General features: G+C 49.8%; 2 protein-coding genes across 2 annotated transcripts; both read right to left on the bottom strand.

The window, feature by feature from the left end:
• Positions 1–785: 785 nt before the first annotated feature.
• gnl1 (guanine nucleotide binding protein-like 1) lies at positions 786–11,310 on the bottom strand. Its single transcript, XM_066723620.1, has 12 exons — positions 11,109–11,310; positions 9,059–9,218; positions 7,781–7,917; positions 6,711–6,862; positions 6,066–6,137; positions 5,594–5,801; positions 5,401–5,499; positions 5,094–5,297; positions 4,635–4,813; positions 4,359–4,527; positions 4,078–4,218; positions 786–3,959 (listed from the first exon to the last, which is right to left on the bottom strand). The coding sequence occupies exons 1-12, from the start codon at positions 11,179–11,181 to the stop codon at positions 3,694–3,696; spliced, it is 1,860 nt and encodes a 619-aa protein (XP_066579717.1). The 5' UTR covers positions 11,182–11,310; the 3' UTR covers positions 786–3,693.
• Positions 11,311–13,634: 2,324 nt separating this feature from the next.
• Positions 13,635–16,600, bottom strand: LOC136711059 (nuclear factor 7, ovary). Its single transcript, XM_066687031.1, has 6 exons — positions 16,499–16,600; positions 16,090–16,176; positions 15,482–15,703; positions 14,684–14,706; positions 14,418–14,533; positions 13,635–14,176 (listed from the first exon to the last, which is right to left on the bottom strand). The coding sequence occupies exons 1-6, from the start codon at positions 16,598–16,600 to the stop codon at positions 13,635–13,637; spliced, it is 1,092 nt and encodes a 363-aa protein (XP_066543128.1).
• Between the last annotated feature and the right edge of the window lie 1,151 nt (positions 16,601–17,751).

Genomic DNA, 17,751 nt, shown 5'->3' on the forward strand with positions numbered 1-17,751 from the left:
TCATCTGAAAAGGAAATAAAACGCATATCTGAGGCCCTACAATGGGAGGAAGCCCGAGTCAGGGAGAGCAGCGTTATCACAGACCCATCTCCACGATCCTCCTCCGAGCCCTCTGTGCACCGCTGGACACACGGGGGAAAGGCGCTATACTCTGGGCAAGGCCGGCCCCGGAGCAGGACACTCACTCTTCCTGCTCCCCCGCTGACTCAGCCTCGGAGATCCGGGAAACACGTGCGTTGTGATGTTCCCCCCCAACATGACACCCAGTTAGTCATCTGGGTTGTGTCTAAGACAGGCAACAATACAGGAGCCGCGTCTTTTGGCAGCACACCGGCAGCCTGATACTCTGAGAGTAACGCACAAGGGGAAAAGGCCAGTCTGTCTATTTCCAGTGGTTTGCAGTGCTGGTCCCGGGGGAGCCGTGTCTGCTAGTTCTCTAGTCCACGTGTTTTATGGATCTGGCTTTATACAGGCGAGCAGCTGTGTGGAGTTTGTGTATTGGGATGTTCCTTAAATACTTTGTATCGCTATTGTAGCCAATGTGTATCAACAGAGTGATAGCGTAGAAACAATGTCAGACAGCTTTGGAGTGGGGAAGTTACTTTTCTCTTGAATATAATGTCGCTATTCCATTGCGGATGTTGTTTTAAACATTGCAGATTATTATGTATTGCCTTTTTTGGCCACCATGAAATCACAGCCTGTTCATTCAACAGGAAAACCAAGGTTTCCTAAATGTAACTTTGCTGACATCTAGTGGACATAATAAGGAAAGGAGGCAGTAGAGCTCTTAACAAAAGTCAAGTCTTTATTGAAATGTACAATACAGGAGCTTTGCTGGAATACAGGTCAGGAATGGTCATGTGACAGCCCCCCCCCACAGCCCCGCTGGGATCAGATGGCAGCCTCGTTCAGTCCAGGCCGGTGCCATGGCACACAGGAGGGGAAACGAGCCCCCCAACTCAGGGAGCGGACTTACTATTGGCACCGTGGGAACTGCATCACAGTCACACTGGAAAGGCTTTGGGGCAGAAGGGAGAGACCGCTCCTCCAGGTCCACTGGGCGGCACTATTAGTGTTAAGATGATGGCGCGACAACACAAGGCCTCTGGGCCTCAAGCCCCAGAAGCAGCTGCACAAGAGAGCAGTTCACAGCCTCCCCGGTGGTCTCACAGACCCAGATCCAAGACCCCGGCTCTCCTGGGCCTGTGAGACCGGCCCTGTAACTCTTAAACATTAAGAGTGGAGCTCCAGATGGCAAGAAAGCAAACAAGATATAATCCTCATATCAGTGCTGAAGAATAGAACGCTTGGCAATAGGGAACACAGTGACACAAGCGTATCCATCGGATGTCGCTTCTCTTATTTGGAATGGGAATATCTGACGTTTTTTTGGGGGGGGGGGGGGGGGGTGTTTAAATGTGCCCAAACTCCACAACGAGCTTTAAGCCTTGCATAATTACACTGTCTGAGGTATTCAGCATTTCCAAATTGAAGCACCGAGAGAAAATACAGAATGATCGAGGAATGACCCAAAAAAATACAAATTATGAAAAAGCAATAAAGCCAACAAACTATATATAATCAGTTCATAAGTCGTTATTGTTACTTAAATGGTAAATAAAATAATAAAAGGTTGACTTTAGCCCAAAACAGCTTTCATTCATTCATTTTTTGTATAAATCTCTCACCCAGGTGAATGTTTCAGTAAATGGCAAGGAATGATCGTTTTAAATGGACCGAGCCTATTTAGGAAAGGGAACTTGCTAATTGTGGGGACAATAACTACCTTAATTGATTAGAAAGAAATTGTTCTAGGGCTTTACTAGTTATTTTATTTGAAAAGTGCTTTAGATTATTGCTTGTTTAACATCGGCCGGAAGAGTCACCATCTTCCCTGACAAATGGGACTAAATACACAACAGTATGGAGCGAAGAACACGAACACACACACACGCACGCACGCACGCACACACACACGAAAGTGCCTTCAATTAAACCATTTTACTCAAAGTGCAGATGCAACGTCGTAAACATCTGTTCGACTGCGGTCATTTAGAGACTGAGCCCAGGTTCTACACGTTCGGTTCTTTGGTTCCGTTTAATGTGGGTCAGAGAATCAGAGCAGGAGGTTATAAACAAACAAAAAAATCCAAACATGGATTGTTCCAGTAGATGAAAAGAAAGGCAGCAAGTAAAACAAAACAAAAAAAATATATAGTTAGCCTTAGAAGGGGAGGAGGGTGGATTTTTAAAGTTTGACTCTTGAAACAAAAAAAGTACCATCACTTTTTCATGTGGTCACCTTTGATAATGAAAGGAAAGCACTCCACAGCAAAATTCACACACTTCCAGCCATTGGTTAGATACTCAAAGCCCCTTCGAGCACTTCGGGCTTCAGATACCTTCTACATGTCAGTCCAAAGTGTTCCCACCTCCATTCGATAGGCTACCCTGTGCCGCGTTCACTTGAATACATATGACACTGGCCAATCGCATCGCTTCATACTGCACTGGCCAATCGCATCGCTTCAATTTGCTCAACCCCTGCTGAATTGTCCTAGTTTTGTCGACTGCAATAGTGATCAACAAACTCCGATCAATCTCTCCTTCAACGAGGAGGATGTGTTAAACTAGACTGAATTGCTGGAATCGCATCTTCCTTCAATGGGGGGACCACCCCCAACACCTCTCACAGGCAACTCATAGCCCTGGAGGGAATGATTTACGCATTGCCAGAGGGCTTCGAGCATTAAAAAAATAAAAATAAAACTCAGGTCTTCCAAAAACAAAACAGCATTGGGGTAGAGGAAGGAGGGAGGGAATATGAATTGCCATCTCTGGACCCTAAAATGCCCCTGCAGAAGCCGCAGTCTGCCCCCCAATACTGCGAGGATGCGGTGAGAGTCAGGACTGGGTGGGCCGTGCATAGATACCCTAGGAGAAGAGGGGAGGCCCAGTGGAAAACAAGAAACCTGGACCTAGAGTGAGGGGGGGCACTCACTGTCTTCTGTGTTTTGTTCCACCCGAGCTGTGTGTCACTCAAGGCAGCTCAGAGCTTCTCCGCAACCATTTACTCAAGATCTCGTTTTTTTTTTTTTCGCTTTAAAAGATATTTTGGCATTAGCAAAGAAAGAACACCAGCAATCGCACGCACCCTGGAAACAAGTGCTGGGATTCAGGAATCCAGCGAGCCCCAGTATCTGGGCACGGTTACAGGAGTAACAAAAACACAAGACAGCAGGACCAGACACCCACCTGCTCCAAGACTGGGCTCCCACACTCAGGTATTGGGAGGCCACAAAGTCTTCCCGATTTTTATTCAAATTACCAGGATGAACTGGATGAGTGGAATTCTGTTGCCAGGCTGTGCGTGACATTACTGGCCCTTGGGGGCCCCAGAACCTCTCAATCCCCCAAACTGAGAGAGGCCTTTCAAACAAGCGTTAAATAAGCGGACTTGACTGAAGAGAGCAGAGTGACCGCAAGCATGCCAGCCGGGACACAGCGGCCCTCGCTCAGGGGCCGAGCTCGAGACGTCTGCTCGAAAAGCAAGAATGAGGGAACAGACAGAAGACACGCAGGCGTCCCCATCAGAGGGTCGGGGCCAGGAGGATGCCGTGGCACACACAGGTCCTCCTTAATGGACACCGGCACAGAACCTCCCGCTCCCCTTCTCTCTCCCTCGCTCGCTCACAGGCACTCGTGCTGCCCCAGCACGCTGAACATATTCCCTCGCGGAGGTGGGGGCCTCTTGGCCTTGGCTTTATGCGTTGCAGGATCTCTGTCCTCGTCCTCGTCCTCCTCTGCCTCCACATCGGCGTCCCGGTCCCCCTCGTCCTCGGGCTCGGAGCTAGACACCTCCTCACCCTCCCCCGAGCTGCCGGTCGGGGCGTCGAGCTGCTGGGCGGCCTGCAGGGCGGTGATCTCGGCTGTCTCCTCGTGGCTCTCCCAGAACGCTGCGGGTGAGAGAGAGAGAGGGGCGCTGTGGAATAGTTTCAGCTTCTATATAAATGCGTCTTTCTCTGGCATGAACATAGTACAGTAGAGGGGTTTGTGAACGTGTCCGTCTCCTACCTCTCTGCTGGCTGTAGCCCGGGGGTCGGACACACAGACAGAGCCGCCCGTCCGCGGCCAGCCTCAGGATGCTGTTGGCTGCTCTGTACACATCGTTGCGAGCCGCCATGGCCGTCTTATAACCCCGCTTCTCTGCCCAGGCTGCGGAAAGAGAGAGATTCCAGTCAGTGCCGGTTCTAAAGTGTGTAGGTATCATCAACGTGACATGGGAGGCTGTGATGGCCGTTGCATCATCACCCTGGGTACGGAGGGGAAGGGGCTGGACGCTGGCTGAACCCTACCTTCACAGATGTCCCAGGCCGTCCAGCACGCCTCCTGCTGCTGGCCTGGCTCCCCGGCGCTGGGGTGCTTCAGCTTGAGCAGCGTCTGCACGGGGACGCGCACTGCCAGGTAGCCCACGGGGGTGTAGGGCTCCTGGATCTGGGAGATGGGGTAGATTCCGGCCAGGATCTGCGAGGGAGAGAGAGAGAGAGGAGGATGTGAGTACAGACAGTGAGTGTGTGACAGTGCCTGCGTGTGTGTGTGTCAGTGTGTGTGTTTCGTGGGGGACAGCTGACCTGGTGCTGCCGCTCCACCAGCGAGGGGAAGATGAGGCCTGGGCAGTCACACATCTTCACAGTGGGCGTCAGGAAGTACGTCTGGAAGTACTTGGTGTGCCCGGGGGTGCGCGACACGCTGACCACCTTCCTGCCCACCAGCCCGTTGATCAGGGAGGACTTGCCCACGTTGGGGAACCCTGCGCACAGAGAGAGTCACAGCATGTTTCCACGAGCTCAAGAATTCAGATTGTTTGTTTTGACCACATTAAAAATGGCTCCACGTCTTGTTTTACTCCAAAACACAGGCCAAAATGAAGGTCGAATGTTTGTGTCTGCCAAACTAATAACAATATTAACAAAATGCTGAAAAAAGCAGGTCATTCTTCCATCAAGGCAACTACCCACAATGCACAGCTTCCACCGGCCCACATCACTGGGCGAACGGCCTCGGCACGGCCAGCACCGGGGGACCCTTACCCACACAGCCCAGCGTGAGGACCCCGTCCTTGTACAGCTCCTGGACGGACCCGCCCATCTCCATGGCCACATCGCTGTGGTGCTCCATCAGCACGGCCTCCTCCTCCGCCTCCTCGCCCTCCTCGTCCGAGTACTGCCCCCTCTGCGGGCTGCAGGCCGCCACTGCGATCCTCTCGATCTTCTGTCGCCAGCTGCTGAGATCCACTGCAGGAGACAACACACTGAGCTATGGGAGCAGGTATTCACAACAACACACTGAGCACTGGGAGCAGCACCAGCGGCGGGTGTCGAGGGGTTCTCTCCCTACCTTTGCCAGCAGTGATCTCCTCGCAGGCCCTCAGGAGCTGCATGGGCCCCATGGCGGCCCCCCAGCCTCCCTTTCTCCTGCGCCGGCGCTTCTTAAACACTGCAGGAAACGCAGAGACGGACAAACGCCGAGACGTCAGGAGACAGCGGACGAGTAAAAACATCAATAATGTCGTCATCACGTGGACCCCTACCTGCTTCCGGGTCTCTCCCCTCGCCAGGTCTCTGAGGGTAGGAGGTGAAGCAAACAATGTGGACCTGGGGGAACAGGGACTGGAAGTAGTGCCGCCAGGCCACCACCAGGCTGGGCGGGGCCAGGTCAATCTTGTTCAGCACCAGGATGAGGGTCTTCTTCATCTCCTTGGTGATGTAGTCGTAGAGGGCCGGGGGGAAGTGGAGGACCTGGGGACGAGGAGGCCAGGCGTGATCGAGACACACAGAGACACGCGGGATGGCTGGAGTGGAATCGAAGGGCGGAATAATTGAAAACCCAGAAAGGCAGATCTAAAGCACAAACACACCACCTCCAAACTACTACTATTACCCACAACCCCCCCACTTTTCCTATGTAGAGCTGGTCAGGCACCGTCTCACAGCCTGGGGGAGACTGGAAACATCCCAGGTGACCTGAACCGAGGGCAGAGAGGGGCTAGTCAAGTTGCGTACCGGGTGTCTGATGTCTGTGATGAGCAGCACGACGTCTGACATCTCCAGCACCCTCCACAGCTGCCGCCATGTCTGAGCAGGAGAGAGAGTGAGTGTCAGACACGCAGAGGTGGACAGAAGAGTCTGAGAGAACGTGACGTACGTTACCTCGTGGAAGTGACGGTACTGAGGCTCATTGTGTGTGTGAGCGAGCAATCGGGGCCTAACTGTGAGCGACAGTGCAGTTGCTGATGAGTTACGCACCCCCTACACTTACTAAGCTGTAGATCAAAGCCAATGGGAACATCTTGGGGAGGCCTCCATGCAGCAGGGGATCGATACGGGCCGATTATATATCTGAAACATGTCGGGACGTTGTGTGGACTACAGGACCCAGACTGCATTCATTCACTGTTGTGTCAACTCATTGACCCGACTTGACTTGACACTGGCGGTGATCAGGGGATGTTTCCAATGAATGCCTGAACCGCTTACATAAAGCATCGATCCGCCTGCCCTTGTGGATCGACTATTTGGGGATTCTATTTAAAGGAGCCGATATGGCATTATGGACGTGTCGTGATACAGGAGAGCATCTCTCTGCCAGAGGATCCCCAGGATAAATCTCCCTCCCTCCCTCCCTGCCTGCCTGCCTGCCTGCCTCACCTCAAGGTTGTGTTCAAAGTAGCTGAGCGCAGAGGGCTTGAACTGACTGTACACGCTGTCCAGATACTCCCGGAATGCTCTTTCCTCACGGGCCAGCAGCTGCTCTTTCGACATCCCATAATCCCAGGCCGGTCTCTTGGGAAAATCCAGCACTGAGGGACAGAGGGAGAGTTAACAGAGACGCACTGATCGATTCCCGGACTGAACGCTACAGCACAGTGACAGGACAGCTTGGAGACTTTGCATACTATTAGATCATTGACCCAAGGACCTCATCTAAACACTCATCACTGTAACATCATCTCGTGAACCCTGTGCGTACATGCCGTGTCTTTCCCACGCACCGGACGATCACTGGTGTCCACGTGGTGCTGGATCGAACGCCCTGGTCGAAAGTTATTTAAATCAGCGGTTTTGCCTCGAGCTGCGATTGGGGAGCCGCCGCACGGAGCCCAACGAGCTCCAGAGAGGAGAGGGGGAGCTCCATCAGTCAAGGAGTCTCAGGCCGACTCTGCAGTCCGTCGTGTCCAAACAATCGTGTGCAAAAGAGCTTTCAGAAGGCCGTTCTACCAATCGGGGTCACTTAATGACCCGAGGATCAAATCCGGTCTGTTCTTAATCTCAGACAGACCACTTCAACATGGCAGCCACAGAATTAGTTTGTCCTCTCCAGTTCACAAAGGAGTATTTTGTATTTGAATGAACTTATAATAACGTATTTATTTGTGGGAGCACACCATCTCTACCAGTATTCACTTTGGAGTAGCAATTTCAAAGTCGTTAAGCTATTCGTTATGTATCCATCGATGCTGCAGGTAGCTCAGGGTAGGCATGCAGCACAAGCTTTTAAACAACAGAAAGAGATAAACTACACATTACCTATAAAGTTGATTCTGACCTACCAGCCTCCCCCCAACACAGCTTTAACAATGCTAGTGTCCAGCTCAATTGAATCCAAACTGGCCTGGTGTTACCCAAAGCGCCTGACTTCAAGCCTTTGACACATGAAGTGTGTCATCTCACCATCCCACCCACTCCTCCTCCCCTCCCCCCGCTCCCGAGCTCCTGACCTGAGCCGGGCCTGTAGATGGTCTCGATGTTGATCTCCAGCTCTTCCTCGGGAACCGGCTCAAGCCTCTTCTCCCTGGCCGCCTTCTTCCTCTTCTCCACGTCCTCGCGGCTCTCCTTCTCGAAGTGCAGCCGGAACCTAGACAGCGTGGACGAGAGCAGAGCCGTGAGGCGAGACTGATCCCAGGTAACACACAAAACCCGAACCATGACGAACGGGCATCTCATAAAGGCCTAACCCCCCTGACCCCCGAAGAGAAGCTTGTTCTCCCACACAAATAGATTCAGAACAAGGTCATGTGATCAGCAGCTTCACTGATTTGACAGGTTTCTGTAAACTCAAAGGATTCAATTAATAAAAATAAAAACAATCGGTTATTTAATTATTTCAGCCAGGTACTGGCATGGAAAAATACAACCATCTGATTTTTCCAATCCTGTAGGGCCACGGTACAGTACAGTGTCTTCTGGTTCACAGTTCAGCCCAGCTATCAATTACATAACTAAACGAGTTAGTATCTTAATGAGTCGAGAGAGCTTCACCAATGGCTGTATCTGCCTATTCAATCTGATGGATCGGGCCCCGGCAGGACCAGCGCTGTCGCTCACTTCGACACAGCAGCAGAAAGACAGACAAGAACTTCTTACTCATGGGGTCAGTCAATTAGTTTCCTCCTCCTAAGCTTGGTACGATCGCAGCGAGACGTCACAGCGGATCAGCATCCCTCCGTGACTCTCCTCACTGCGACGCCACGGACACTGCATTACCGGGATTCTGCGAGCACATCTCTCCCGGCCTCAGTGCCGTGCCACTCCGGCCACATCTATTAAGCCCCTCTGTCCGCCTCCATCGTTCACTCGGTGGCCTCCTCCCCAGCGCGGCGCTCTTCAGCGAGCCGTGCAGTCATTGTGCCCGAAGCAGAAACCTCTCCCCTCTCTGGCTCAAGTGTGCGCTGTGGGAGGCGATGCTCATCCACTCTCTGGACCCCTATACTCTGTCCTCAGGCTCAGGCTGCTTAATGAAAATCCTGCCCTGAACCGTCTCCAGTGATTTAGCCGCAGACTAACTCAAATCAAAGGTCCCATTATAACAATTATAGTTTAATTAGGTCTATTATCGTTATTGGATTTACAGCACAGCTGGAAAGAAGGAGCAGGACAGGAGGTCAAGATAAGAGAGAAGAAAAGGGGAGGACAGGAAGAGCGGCGCAGGAGGAGGACAGACAGGACGGACAACTGGAATAGGACCGGAGGAGCCAACCCTACGCCTTCCAGCTCACCGGTTGGGGTCGTAGCCCCTCTCCCGGGCCTGGCGCTGCAGGGGCTGCTGGTTGATCCGGCGCACATCCAGGGAGAGGGACTCGCTGTCAGAGGTGTCCGAGTGCCCCTCCCGCCGGTCCACGCTGCCGCTGCGGCTGTTGGTGGCCGAGCCCACATCCCCTAGACAGAGAGAGACAAAAACGTGGGGCTTCCTTTAAATACCCTGCATAGAAGCTAGAATGCTGAGAGAAGAAAAATATATATAAAAAATAGTACCACACAAAACTCAGCTCAGCACAGCAGAAAGCAATTGCTGACGAAAGTCTCCAGCCCCCCCAACCTTAACTCATTACACTGGATCCCTCGCCTGCTTCTGTCGGCTGAATCTGCAGTATTTTAGTTTAAAAATCGCCATTTCAAAAAACTTCAATATACCGCAATGTAGCAGATCCGCCAAATTTAATACCGTTCAATATTTCCCGTACGGCGTCGGTCTATTTTGCTGCCCCAGTGGTATACCCTGAATGCATCCCAGGGAGATCCCGTGTGTGAGTGTGAGAGAGACACTGAGGAATCAATTGTTAATTCAAATTAACCAAAAGCCAATACTTGTAAACAAAGCAATCAAACAGAACTATTTAGAGCACCTAAACCTGGCCAAAGCAATCAGGCATTTGTCAATCGTAGCCTGGGTGTGCACAAGTTTGTGGAATCGCCGTACAGCTGTTTGACCTCAGTCACGCCGCTGACCGAGCTCCCACCACACCTCACCAACAACTCCCTTCAAGGCAGGAAACGGTTAATATATCGACACAGGCCGACCGCATTGTGGTACAATGACTCCGCACTGAGCCGGACAGGGGGAGAACAGGAGTATTGCACAGTACAGCACTGCCAGCCCGACTGCAGCACAGAAACACTGCGCCTCGCCTGAGGGTAATAGGAGAGAGAGAGAGAGAGAGAGAGAGAGAGAGAGATGAATGCATACACAGCAACTTCAGAGACGGCCCTTACAGTAGCACTGACTAAAAGGAGACCCACAGAAAGTACTGCCCTGTGTCTTTTCAAGATAAGGAAAATCTCCACAAGAAAATTGGATTCCACCATTTTCTCATTACTTCATTAGTATTAGCAAGAATGCTCCTCTGTGCTTGCAAACTACTATCTAAGCAATAGACAAAGTGCTTTTAAGTAGACCGGGCATACAAAAATACTCCAAAATGTTAATTGCATTGCACTTAAGGCAAAGCTTGTTGTTCTACTTTTGTTTTACTGTTTTTTAGCAGTTTGTGTCTTGTTACAACTACTTTCTCAGGCTACTGCGTTTATAAACTGTAGGTTTTAGGTGTAGGTATTGTAGTAACCCCTAAAACAGTGGTTTTCAAACCGGTCCTGAGTACCCCCTGCCCTGCTGGGTTTTGTTCCAACTGAGATCTTAACTGCTTAATCGAATCCTTAATTGACTTAAAGCAATATACCAATTAAGTAATTAAGACCTAGGCTGGAACAAAAACCAGCAGGGCAGGGAGTACTCCAGGACCAGTTTGAAAACCCATGCCTTGTCCCTAATTCTCCCCCAAATCAACATGCACTCTTTTAAAACACTGCAAACTCAGCCAGTCGGACTGTAATGCACACAGCAAAACGAAAATAATGTGCAATCGCTTTCTGTGGAGGGAAAACAAAGTCTCTGTGAACAAAACCCAACAGCAGCTATTGTGTGTGACTTTTCCATTCGGGGCCCCGAGTGGAAATTTCCAGAGACAGACGCACATTGCACACGCAGCAGCACCGGCCGTGTGTGTTGTGTGCTGTGCGTTGTGTGCCGTGTGTTGTGTACTCCGTCACAGTGCAGACACACAAACCTGCTACACAACACACACTGCACCAGTATGTCGGGATTTGGAAATAACAGTAGATAACGGGAGAGGGTGTGAAATATAGCGTGTAGGAAGGATAGCCCTTAACTAGACAGAAGTTCAACACAGACCTTTCAGCCACTGACGCAGGAAAACACACAACCGCGACGGACACTAATTGCAATTCAGTGAAGCCCGCAGCCGCACTCGCCTCTCTTCTTCTCCCGCTTGTCCTGCAGCTGCTTCTTCTTCTGCTTGGCGCTGAAGGGCTTCTTCCTCGGCATGGTCGCTGGCTCGGTCGCTCCAGGTGTGTCCCGGGGCCGTCTGGGTCGCCGCTGGCCGGGTCTAATCCGAGGCGCACCGGAGTGGCATCCTCCGCAGCCGCCGACTCCACGACTCCATAGCCGCTCCTGGCGCTGGCGGCGGGGCGGGCGCAACCATCGTCATCGCAGGGGGACCGGCTGGGGGGCGGCTTCTTAAAACGTCGCACACAAACGTCGTCACGCTCGTATTTCCTTCACATTTAGTAAACGCAATTACACCAGAACACGGAGAGTTTGTTAAAGTGTTTCTTTTTGGAAATCGATTCATTATTTTGCAGGACTGTAAAACATAACCTCCTATAGCTCTGTAATGGCACCGGCCTCAGTGGAGGGGGACAACCATAACTAGTTTGGGCACCCGGGGTTTATTCTGCATCACAGAGACCCAGCCGAGCGCTGAGCTGTACTGAGTCAACGAAAGAGTGCGGCTATTATTATGCCCCTCCAAATAACATGAAGACATATTTTAAATGCAGTAGCTGCAAATGCACACCCAGTTTACCACGGTTTGTATATGCACGGTCAGTAGTAGCTGTAATACCACTAAAGTCGAATTGATAACTAACAAAAAATCAGAAACTGTTAGTAGATTCTGATTCGATGTTAGTTATAAAAAAACACACCAAAGAAAACACAAAATGAGATGGCGACAGTAAAGAGCAGCTGAAAGGCAAATGCATTAAGGAACTACAGTGATATTAGTTTCGATGATTTGTGTGCACTTTTGGGATCTGCGCACATATCGCCCTCTGGTGTTTGATTGCATTATCTTCACTTACAAATACATACACAATTCCGTTAGAGAGTCATGTTGGTTTCAGTTTAGGTATTACAGAAAGATCGGTGTACAACGTCTTTATATATACAAGAAACGTCCTCTCACTTTCAACTGCTTTTATTTTCAGTAAATATTTGTATGAACATAAAGATTCAACAACTAAGGCATAAACTGAACAAGTTTCACAGACCTGTGACTAACACAAATGGCATAATGTGTCCCTGAACAAAGGGGGATCAAAATCAAAAGTAACAGTCAGTATCTGCTGTGGCCACCAGCTGCATTAAGTCCTGCAGCGCATCTCCTCCTCATGGACTGACCCAGATTTGCCAGTTCTTGCTGTGAGATGTTACCTCACTCTTCCACCAAGGCACTTCCTGGACATTTCTGGGGGAAATGGCCCTACCAGAACTCACCCTCCGATCCAACAGGTCCCAGACGTGCTCAATGGGATCGAGATCCGGGCTCTTCGCTGGCCATGGCAGACACTGACATTCCTGTCTTGCAGGAAATCACGTGCAGCGCAGGTGGGTTTGTGCCCATAGGCGACGTTGTTGCCGGTGATGTCTGGTGAAGACCTGCCTTACAACAGGCCTACAAGCCCTCAGTCCAGCCTCTCTCAGCCGATTGCGGACAGTCTGAGCACTGATGGAGGGATTGTGCGTTCCTGGTGTGACTCGGGCAGTTGTTGTTGCCATCCTGTACCTGTCCCGCAGGTGTGATATTGGGATGTACCGATGCTGTGCAGGTGTTGTTACACGTGGTCAGCCACTGCGAGGACGATCAGCTATCCTTCCTGTCTCCCTGTAGTGCTGTCTTAGGCGTCTCACAGTACGGACATTGCAATGTATTGCCCTGGCCACATCTGCAGTCCTCATGCCTCCTTGCAGCATGCCTCAGTCTGTCAGTAGAAATGTCTCTTTAGTGTCCTAAGTTTTTATACTGTGACCTCAATTGCCTACCGTCTGTAAACTGTTAGTGTCTTAACGACCGTTCCACAGGTGCATGTTCATTCATTGTTTATAGTTCATTGAACAAGCATGGAAAACTTTGTTTAAACCCTTTACAATAAAGATCTGTAATTTCGATTTTTACAAAATTATCTTTAAAATGTAGTGTCCTGAACAAGAGACATTTCTTTTTTTTTCCTGAGTATATAAAAATAAACATGATCTGCACAAATATAGTTGTAATGCAGGCTGTCCCCCCCTGCCATACATCCTGCTGTATATAACCAGACCTGAGACAATGAAAAATTGGCTTGTGCCCCTTTTATCAGTCATTCTAAGGTAAACATAAAATAAAAAGGATTGATAACAGCCCACAAAAAGAAGCACAGTAAGTGAAAAAACAAAAGCAATTAGCAATCTCCTTCTTATCTCTCTCAAATTAAAATGCAAAAGTTCTTTATTGTGGTATAAGCATGGTTTACGCAGAAGTATTCCCAAAGCAAGTACATAACGTTTTTAGTGGAAAATGAGTTTGTTGCCCCAAGAACTATGAAGTTGACCTTTATCTACAGCAGATGCCTATCGGTGCTGGAGTCCAACAGTCCTGCAGGTGTTGCAGACATCTCTCAATCATCAATTACTAAACACCTGGAACACATGGGAATTCTGACTAATTCGGCCAAAGACTAAAGACAGGGGGCCACACTCAGAGGGTCCCAGTTGCGGCCCTCAAAGCAAATGCAGGGACTGAGGTAGGGGTACAGTGTCTCCTTGAAGCAATCCGAGAAGGTAAAGAGATGGGTCATGTCTTCGGAGTCGTAGAAGGACACCTGGCCCCCCTGGTGGTCCAGGTACACCCCCACCCGCTTGGGCTTCTGCTGCAAGGGGAGGACAGTCGGCAAGGGCCCCAAAGCCCAGATTTGGCCCCCGTTGATCAAGGCGAAGACCCAGAGGGCTTGCTTAGGAGACGGGACGAACCTCCCTTTCCTGTCCAGGGACTTGCCGGCTACTCCCAGGTCCCAGTCCGTCTTCTCGCCCACCTCTACCTCCCAGTAGTGTCTCCCAGAGGTGAAGCCCTGCGCGCCAACCACGGCCAAGTACCGGCTGAACCTGTCCTGGTTATCGGGGATAGTTTGCGGGCTGTCCCCTACCTGTACGCTGGTCAAACAGGAAGACAGGGTGAGATCAGGGTGAGCGGTGTTGGGGTCCAATTTAAGTGACGCCAGGCCTGAAAGCAAAAAGGAAGAAATCAGAATGGCCCATCCCGTCCTGTTCTTTTGTTTTTTAAGGTTCCTGTTAAGGGGGTGCTGGAGTATCTAGCTGGGGCGAGTTTCTGGCTCCGTGGTCACCCAGATGTTTGGAGGCGGGACGGGATTCTGAGATTGCGGTGGAGAGCGTGGGAAGAAAACGTGGAAACACATGAAACCAAATGATAAGAACAATGGAAAAAGTAACCAGAAAATGTAAACCTGGTTGTAGGACAGTCTTCATCTTCTTCCACACCTTGTATTGCAAGGGCCCCAGGCACTCCCCAGACAGCTGCTCCACCTGGATGGCTTTCGCACTGCTTATGAAGGACTCTGTGCTGAGGTCAACACAAGGAGGCAACGAGTCAAGTGGTAAACTCAATTGGGAAACTCCCCAGTAACAGCTTGCAAATGCAGTGTTGTGAGAATGGAGTGTGGGTGAATTCGATCTGGTTGTAAAGCTCTGCAAGTGTGGTGGCATTTCTTACCTCTCCAGAACATCTCGGACACTCTGTAGAGACAAGGAAAAGAAAGAACACAGCACTTGGGTTTGGGATTCTTTGCAGGAACAGCGAGAAACAGGTGGACAAGTTAGAGCTCTCCTGACATTGTGCCACGACTTATAAACGTCAAACCAAGTCAAGTGAAGAAATCCCATATGGAGAATTCATACATGTACAATATATATGTACATGTACAAAACTATATGGTATATTCAACATACAATATATGGATTATTTAAAATACATTTTAAATCAATCCCATGTATTTTAAATATATAATTTTGGCATATGAATAATATAAGGTTAACGCATCTTCTACCATCTATTTATATATGTCTGCTTATTGCCTTCTCACCCAGGGCTGCCAGGGGGAGTCTCTGCCTCGGGGCCCAGGGGCCACTGAAGGGCCCATGCCTGAACTACTCTACTTTATAAATCCCCTTTTTAACAGCAAAGCAGAAATCCTCCATTCTCATTTCCTCCTTTTACATGGTGCATTAAAGCACACTCCCCTCAGCTGCCCTGCCTGCACTTCCGCTGCTCTTTTATAGCTGTCATAGATATTTGTTGATACTTAATTTCCTTTTTTGTTACATTTCTCCTGTGAGCAAAGAAAAAGAGCATGGCTGCTGTGCTTTGTGTATGAGCTCGTTACCACCCTAATTTAGGGTTTCCTGTTCAGATCGGTCTGATAACAAGTTTAAAAGGAGAGAGGAATGTGGCGAGGGGGCGAACACAAAGCTCGTTTGCCCTAGGGCTGGCTCCCGGTGCCCCTGCTCTCACCTGCAGCGTTTCTGCAGTGTCTTGCACCTCTAACCCCCTGGCTGCCCGCTCCAGCTCTGCTCTTTCACGGGCGATCTGGGCCTGGCTCTCTCTCAGTCTCTTCAGCAGATCGTCCCCCCGATCCTTCAGTCTCGACAGGACACTGTCTTCCTCTTGGTGGACAAACCTGACCATCTGCTCCAGCTGCTCTTGGACCCAGTCCTGCGCCCGCTCCTCCAGCTCCTGAGACCCGGGGAAGCAAGGGGGAAACTGGCAAGACCCCCATACAAGTGTGCTCCCTTTTTTTGAATGTACAGTATATGAACACACACACGTTATATTAGAGGTCTGCCAGATGCCATTTTGCATCTAAAAGCTCAGTTTTGAATGACTAAGAATTACATTTTCTGACCAAAAACTTTTGTTTGGATGATTTCTCTCCCAAATAAATAAATACATAAATAAGGGGGAAAGACAATTGGTATCCTTTTATCTTTCTCAGAAAAAACAGCTAATCAGGAATTCTCTTTCAGTGACACAGATCAGCTAACAATTCTGGATGTCATTGCTTATCCTGACTACACTTCCTCAACAATATTTAACTGCAGTTTAAAGTATCTGGCCCTCACCTCTAATGCACGGATCTTCTGCGCAATGTCCGTCAGTTGCTCGTCTGCTTTGTCCATTTGCAGCTTGGCACTTTCTGACAGCTGTTCCTGCAGTGGGAAGGAATCAGTAAGACACTAAAATCAGTCCCCTCTCATTTTACTGTATATACACACTCTCTCACTCACACACACACACATACAGGATGATTACAAGGTTAGTTGGGGGATTGCAGTAACTGTATAGTTTAGAAACTACAGTGGGGAGCAGTGATATTCAGTCCACTGCATGAGAAATAATCGAGGCATGAGCAATAGTAGTAGAGTAGTAGCAGCAAAATGCAGAAATTGCAGTAACAGCGGTCAGTGGTAGTACTGTAGTAGCTGCAGCTATTGTAGTAGCAGAACAATAATAAAGGTCCCATGTCTTTACCCTGGGGCTTAACATCACTCGGTCTTTGGTGTCCTCTTCCCTGTCGCCCGTCAGTCTCAGGCCGACTCGGACCTCTTCGAGCTTCTTCAAGAGTTCGTCCATCTGTGTGTGTGTGTGTGTGCACAAGAATAGAGACCGGATTTGACTTAATATGTCGCTTCATATTCAAATATCTGCCTGAGCATTTCGTTATTTAGACAAAGGATGCCCACACATTCATGAATATTAGTTATGTGTGTATGCAGTCGTCTACAAAGGAACAGGTAATTAATCAAGGGACCAGTCTGGGCCCTATCCTATAGTCCACACAGCACCGCTCCAGTCTGGGTCCTATCCTATAGTCCACACAGCGCTGCTCCAGTCTGGGCCCTATAGTCCACACAGCGCTGCTCCAGTCTGGGCCCTATAGTCCACACAGCGCTGCTCCAGTCTGGGTCCTATCCTATAGTCCACACAGTGCTGCTCCAGTCTGGGTCCTATAGTCCACACAGCACCGCTCCAGTCTGGGTCCTATCCTATAGTCCACACAGTGCTGCTCCAGTCTGGGCCCTATCCTATAGTCCACACAGCGCTGCTCCAGTCTGGGCCCTATAGTCCACACAGCGCTGGGTGGCTAGGGTTTCTGTGTGGGGTAGAAAAAGTTGAGAAATAATTGGGGATAACAAATGAAGAAAATCCAAAAACAATGCTTGTAAAATCTTTTTCATTTCACTTTGAAATGTTAATGGTACTTGTTCTAATGTTTACAGATTGTGCCAGAAGTTCACTCTTTATCTTGTGATCGCAGCCAGGGGAGCTGTCGGTGCTTTACATACACAGGGAGAGCACAGAGTCCAATTTAATAGCCCCCTGTCCTCAGAGAGTTGCACTTGTACTCTCTTGTGTAACCAGTTGGCTTCTGTGGTAACAGGGTGTGAGTTTGAGAGCGGACTCTCTATCAGAACCTCCCTGGTAGTGTAGACTAGCTATGTGAGGAACTGGGAAAGTGTGTGAAGACGAAGATTAACAGCCAGTGTCTCGGTCCGTGTTCTCGCACAGATAGTCAAATTCTGACCTGCAGGAGGTTTAACTTTAGCTCAGTCAGTTTCTGTGCCTGGTGTACCAGTGAGTGTGACGCTACAGGGACACGCGGACCCGGGACACGAATGGAAATTGGGCTTCAAGACATTCAAGACAGAAAACAGGAGACACTTCTTCACACAGAGAGGCGTCACAATCTGAACAAACTCCCCAGCGATGTGGCTGAAGACACA

This window comes from Amia ocellicauda, chromosome 15 (assembly GCF_036373705.1).
Source record: "Amia ocellicauda isolate fAmiCal2 chromosome 15, fAmiCal2.hap1, whole genome shotgun sequence".
NCBI lineage: Eukaryota > Metazoa > Chordata > Actinopteri > Amiiformes > Amiidae > Amia > Amia ocellicauda.

What these genes read in the sequence shown, in the direction of transcription:
- gnl1 (XM_066723620.1), bottom strand. Translation starts at nt 11,181, where the DNA reads ATGCCGAGGAAGAAGCCCTTCAGCGCCAAGCAGAAGAAGAAGCAGCTG. An exon ending in ACTTTGAACACAACCTTGAG is followed by an intron (nt 6,138 to 6,710) that starts GTGAGGCAGGCA and finishes TCTCCTGCTCAG; the next exon opens with ACATGGCGGCAGCTGTGGAG. An exon ending in GGAGATCACTGCTGGCAAAG is followed by an intron (nt 5,298 to 5,400) that starts GTAGGGAGAGAA and finishes TGTCTCCTGCAG; the next exon opens with TGGATCTCAGCAGCTGGCGA.
- LOC136711059 (XM_066687031.1), bottom strand. Translation starts at nt 16,600, where the DNA reads ATGGACGAACTCTTGAAGAAGCTCGAAGAGGTCCGAGTCGGCCTGAGA. An exon ending in AGAAGATCCGTGCATTAGAG is followed by an intron (nt 15,704 to 16,089) that starts GTGAGGGCCAGA and finishes CCCGGGTCTCAG; the next exon opens with GAGCTGGAGGAGCGGGCGCA. An exon ending in GTCCGAGATGTTCTGGAGAG is followed by an intron (nt 14,534 to 14,683) that starts GTAAGAAATGCC and finishes TGTTGACCTCAG; the next exon opens with CACAGAGTCCTTCATAAGCA.